The sequence below is a fragment of the Cebus imitator genome, unplaced genomic scaffold (assembly GCF_001604975.1).
Source record: "Cebus imitator isolate Cc_AM_T3 unplaced genomic scaffold, Cebus_imitator-1.0 Scaffold508, whole genome shotgun sequence".
Taxonomy (NCBI): Eukaryota; Metazoa; Chordata; class Mammalia; order Primates; family Cebidae; genus Cebus; species Cebus imitator.
Genome location: NW_016107823.1, coordinates 1306819 through 1312818, shown reverse-complemented (window position 1 = coordinate 1312818; position 6000 = coordinate 1306819). Strand labels below are relative to the sequence as shown.

At 32.9% G+C, this 6000-nt stretch overlaps 1 protein-coding gene across 4 annotated transcripts in view; it reads right to left on the bottom strand.

The window, feature by feature from the left end:
- PTPRZ1 (protein tyrosine phosphatase receptor type Z1) overlaps positions 1 to 6000 on the bottom strand; it is a 190944-nt gene that overhangs the window by 60484 nt on the left and 124460 nt on the right. For all 4 annotated transcript variants that reach the window (XM_017513886.2, XM_017513889.2, XM_017513890.2 and 1 more), the window contains exons 9-10: positions 4654 to 4838; positions 3172 to 3298 (exon numbers count right to left, since the gene is read on the bottom strand). In XM_017513886.2, the coding sequence (XP_017369375.1) occupies positions 3172 to 3298; positions 4654 to 4838 (312 nt within the window). The remainder of the gene's footprint in view (positions 1 to 3171; positions 3299 to 4653; positions 4839 to 6000) is intronic.

The following is a 6000-nucleotide window of genomic DNA, read 5'->3' as shown; positions in this document are numbered from 1 at the left end:
TTTTTAACATTAAAAAGTCTCCTTGACAAATTTAAATTTATTTCTGAATGCAAATTTACACATTTATTTTTAAATGGCAATTTGAAATAATACTTAATGAACATTAGTTTATGGTGATACTATTGTACACAAGCGTAATTAAAAGGCACAAAAAACAATAAAGCAAATTACTTATTTAAATGCACATTTTTATCAAATTTAGGAAGTTAAAGGCACTATTTGGAAGACTTGAGTTTTCATGGAAACAGATTAAAATATTTGAAATCTATCAAAGAATGACAGTGATTCTAAATTACTTTCTTCATTTCTTTTTAACAAAAGCAATAAAAAATACAACATTTAATAAACAGTTTATCCTAAATAATAATAGAATTATTAAGTAGGCTACATTACAGTTACAAAGCTAATAAAACAATACAATTAACAGGATGATGTGGTATTAATAGAAACCATGAAATAAGCAGCAAACTCAAAAGCCACCTGTATCTGTATTAGCAGCACAAATAATAGAATTCACAAATCTCGTAGGCACCAGATTTGTTTTACCAAGCCACAAGATGGTACTACAGTTAAGACTTTCACTGGGATATATTTACCATAGAAACAACATTTAAGACAATGTAATTTCAGTACTGAATTATAAATATGTGGATAAAAATGCCATTTCAGCCTTTAAGATCAGAAAGAATAAATTCTATGAGAATCAATATTTTCTTTATAAAAAATAGGATAATCCCAGACTTTTGGGGGAACAGGATTTTGATGCAGGAACTTTTGGTAGAAATAGTTAGGGACCCATCTACCTATGTTTGTCACCCTTGGCTTTTAAGAGGCATAGCATATCAATACATCAAATCAAATGCCATCTTTTACTAAAACATCATTACTGTACAAAATGTCTTAACAGACTGAGGCATACATGGAGATTTAATGGTGTGTCCAAACAAGCATCTCATTATTACAATGTTGTTAGTATCTCAATCCTTTAAATAAATAGAAATTTTAAATTGTAATAATATTTATTATTTTGTACAAATGTTAAAACACAACAGATGATAGAAGAATATTATACTTTGTGTCAATATAGAGTCAGTCTAACAGGATCACTCAGAAATCACTTATGGAGAAAATACGTATTTAATCTGTTTTTTCATATGCAATAAGTTTCTCCAAAATAAAAAAAGAACAAAAAATTCAGAAAGTTTAAAGCTTTGGCATAATGAATAAAATAGGAAACAGTGTAAACATAAATAACTAAAAGTAATACTTTTTTGCAAACTTCTAAGAAATTGTTTTATGTATGAAGTTAAAGTAGCATAAGTAAACCAAGGTAATAAAATTAAGTGAATGTATTCAATATACTTCATACTCAAAGTGCATAAAAGGGTAGAAGAGATTTTTATCTGCCATATTTCAATCAATTCACATATGGTGTTGGCCAACATGATCAATATTGTATGGCTAAAGATGTTATTTTCTGGGTACATCAATGTGGGAAACTTTGGTGAGGGCTGCCACTCAGTGGTGTAGCATGATAGGCACAGTTAAAATCATGGTCAGTTACTTAGATACTCATCTTTCAATAAGATTTAGAGCTCACATTTCGTTTTAAAATAACCTGATTTTGAAACACAATGCTAAATAAAGGCAATAAGAAAGATGGTTATACCCAGACCATGAGGCAGGTCATAAGAAATATTAAATGATGATATTGCCATCATGGTAGTAGTAACATTCATTAGTTATCAATAACTTGCAAGTTTTGTAGCCTGTGATTTGGAACGAAGCATACTAAAACATCTGATTTTCTGATACATACTCTTTTTTTTTTTTTGAGATGGAGTCTCGCTCTGCCGCCCAGTCTGGAGTGCAACATTCTCGGCTCACTAAACCTCCACCTGTCGGGTTCAAGAGATTCTCCAGCCTCAACCTCCTGAGGAGCTGGGATTACAGGCATGTGCCACCACGTCCAGCTAATTTTCTTGTATTTTTAGTAGACACGGGTTTCACCATGTTGGCTAGGCTGGTCTCAAACTCTTGACCTCAGGTGATCTGCCCGCCCTGGCCTCCCAAAGTGCTGGGATTACAGATGTGAGCCACTGCACCCGGCCTGACATATACTCTTTAATTTAAAAAGTCAACTAGTAAGAAAAGCTATGGTAAGTTGATCAAGGAACATGTACTTTATTTAAGCTTATGATGGATTAAAGTCCCTGCTACAGCATTTAGACAACAATGCAAACTGTGCACATCAGTTTTCCTGCCATAGGTAAAACTGAAATAGTCTACAATTGATATTGTAACTAGTCACTTACAAAAGTTTTGATGAGTAGGATCCTAATATGGATGACCAAAGAATATATGTATGTATGTATGTATGTATGCAGATGTATGTGATTATACATATATATATGCATATATACATATATATACCTTCTATTCTATTACTTTAAAACTGCTTACACTAACAAGAGGAAAACTAACTTAATTATGTAAACTTGTAAACTGTCAAATTACATTGGTCAGTATTTGATTCAGTTATTGCATATGCTCTAAGATCAAAATATTTTCCCATATACTTAGAGAAGGTGCATGCAAATAAAACACAAGTAGAAACAACTTTTGCTTGTTTTGTTTTTGGGAAAGAGTATTGGCAATCCTCCAAGAGGAAAGCACCCCACTCCATATAACCAAATTATAAAAAGTAGAAAAATATCTAAGACAAACTCTTGAGATGTTTTACATAGATTTTTGAAAGTACCTTACATGGTCTTAGGACCATGTATATACTTACTACATAATGCTTTGGGGGCTGAAAAAAGGAAATAAATACAAATGAAACCAACTCTTAATTACCTAAAATAACAGTCTCAACATATATAGCAATTTTCATTTGATGATCATTACAACATTATAAATATGTGTAGTCACTCATTTTACAAACGGAAAACTCCAGAATTAAGGATAAATTTACTTATTGTCCTGCACCAGACCTGCTGAATGAGAAATGAGTTCCATGCCTCAAAAAATTACCTGACAATCCAGACTTAAGAGAAAATCACTTTATCCTTTGGCCAAAAGAATATAAACTTAGAAAGCATCAATGCATCCAGTAATTAAACTAACTTCATTTATTGAGTTAATATATAGGTGTATCTGGGGGACACTTACCAGGATTATCAGTAGGCATGTCGACAATCAGCTGGTCACTGTATTTTCCATATAAGCCATTAGTGCATATGGCTACTATTTGAAGAACATAACTCACATTGGGTAGCAAATTATTGAGAATAGCACCCTAAAAGAAATATGTTAGTAATTATACAAATATGATTCTTATAGGACTAATAACACACTAGGTATCTTTCCTATAAAACTTTTTTTTCCCCTGGTCCATGGAAAATACTTGTATTAATCTAAGGAAATGTTTATGCAATGTTGCTTAAATTGTGATATTTGTAAATTATGAAGATACTGGAAAACTAGGGTGTTTTTTTTTCCTTTTTAGAAATCAGATTTAGTTTTAGGAAGATTCATTATTAGCCAGAATTCATCGAATTCACAAGTGAGTACCACAAACTAAAAATTAATATTTTAGACAAAGAAATGGGGAGCAGTTGCAAATAATAAGCAATATGAAAAAAGTGAACAACGAATTTATCTCTTTTTATTGGCAATATATACACGAGAACAGTAAGAGGATTATCTTCTTCACATAATTATGAGATAAAAATATTTATTACTAATTAATGTCACAATTTTCCCAGATCACTGTGTCTCCACATTCTAGGCAACCAAATTAAAAGGATGCAAAAATTTTATCCATTTCGTCCACATGATCTGAAACATAATTGACAATGAGTTTTTATTTACATGCAGGTTCCCAAGACTTGCAGGACTCTAGGTACCTGATTGCAGAGTCCAGTGTCCTTTAACCTACAGTGGGGACTCTCTGGAGAGAGAGTCCCCAGATGAGGGTTTGTCAACTACACCCTAATCTATGGCCAACACTTCCCTACCAGAGCAAAGTTTAATGCTGTCATGCTCAGGCCACAGAAGGAATCCATACTTTATTCATGTGCACTGGTGGAGAGAGGCAGGGGTGGGCCTTTTTGTAAGAAATTTTGTCTTACATCCCCAAAGTTCTGACCTAATCATGACTTCCCATCTGTTACCTGAAATATTTTTGGTGCAACAAAAAGGACTTGTATGTCCCCTACTCTACTTTTCCTGTGCTGATATAGCATAATGGAAGACACAGTATAAAATGTATCAGGGCACTGAGGTTCTGGCCTGATTCTACAACTGAAATCCTGAGGAACTTTTATTTAGCTGTTCTCTAAGTCTCTTGATTTATAAAGAAAGGCCACACTAAATGATCTCCAGTTCATAAGTCTTTTGTATGTATCTACTCTATAATGTTACTGTTATTGGTAAAGTTGTGGTCTCTGTTTAATTAAATGGAACTTTTGACATAATTTAGTATAGCTTCTAAATTTAAAATTTTTTAAATTTAGAAATACTCAGCCCACCCCACCTTCACATAAAATCTAAAAGTAATGGAGGGCAATAATATATAATCATTTGTAAGTTCTTACCTTGGAAATTAAATTATAATGTTACCATGTGTAAAACAACTGATCATATAGTTACCAAGTCTTGATAGCCATCTGTCAAAAATTCATGCTTGGTTTGGTCCTCTACATCCAACTGCTGGTACAAAACTGCAAACTTCTCAATCATCGTATCGTAAACAACTCGAGGTCTTTCCCATGTAACAAGAAGGCTGGTGTAATTCTCTGGGTCAGCCTGAACATTTTCTGGTTCTGAACTACAAACTTCAGAGAGAAAAAAAGTACAGCTATTGATAGAACTTACCCTTGAGGACCTTAATAAATAAAACATATTCTATAAAAATTTTACTATATTTTATTTCAACATAAAGTAAAAAGTTACACTTTCCCACTGTGGAGCTCTGCGTATCCCACTTCCAATGTCTAAAATACTCTTTCCTTCACTCTTAACTCTATCTGTTCAAATCTCAGCTTTCCATTCCAGAAAGGTCTTCATCAAATGCTACCTCCTTCATTACACACAGTAACCTCTACTGAAGTGATCTCTGTCATTATCAATCGCCTATCTTGTTTTATGTTTATTACTGCATTATTTGCATACTTTTGTATTATTTTTTCCTGAATGGATCTTGGCTCCTCTAATGGATCATAAACATAAGAACCATAGCTCTGTAGTTCTATATTGCCTAGAACATTGTTGTAAATGTATTTGGCATACAGATTCATTCTTAGAAATAAATGAACAAAGCATATCTGCAAGCCCATGATGACTTAATTTCTCTTCTTTGGTACCTGAAAATATATTCATCTCAGGATGAGGATAATTTCAATTATGAAAGACATACTATTATTGGAACATTTTGTTATTAGAGAATCCTTGAAGTAATTTAAAATTCCCAGCCACAGAAAACCAAAGAACAACTAAAATGACCATTTCAGTATTTTTCAGAAGTGCTGACAAAAATCTCATTTTGTTATCATAAGTAGGTTAAGAAAATAATTTCAGGGAATTAAAAGACTTGTTGGTCTCATTGAAATAAACAATACCGTGAAAAATCATTCGGAGATTTCTTAAAATGAATTCAGGCCCATGCTGGGAATCATGCCCCAACGTTAGTCCCATCAGAGTGCCCTGGAACTTTCCAAAATGCATTCATAATGTGATAGTTTGGAATACTCGAGGGGAGAAAAACTGTAACATTTTATGATATTTTATTAATGAAGCAGAGTAATAAATATTAATCATCTCTTCACAGGCCAGATAGATTTGCAAAGCAATCTCTCAGGGTGAATATTAATATACTTACAGAATCCGGGCTTTGTTTTCAGGTGATACCTGAAGTTACAAAGCCCTCACTCGATGTGAGCATGCAGTACACTTAGGTCAATCAGTCATTACTGATACAAAAACTACAAGGACTCAAAA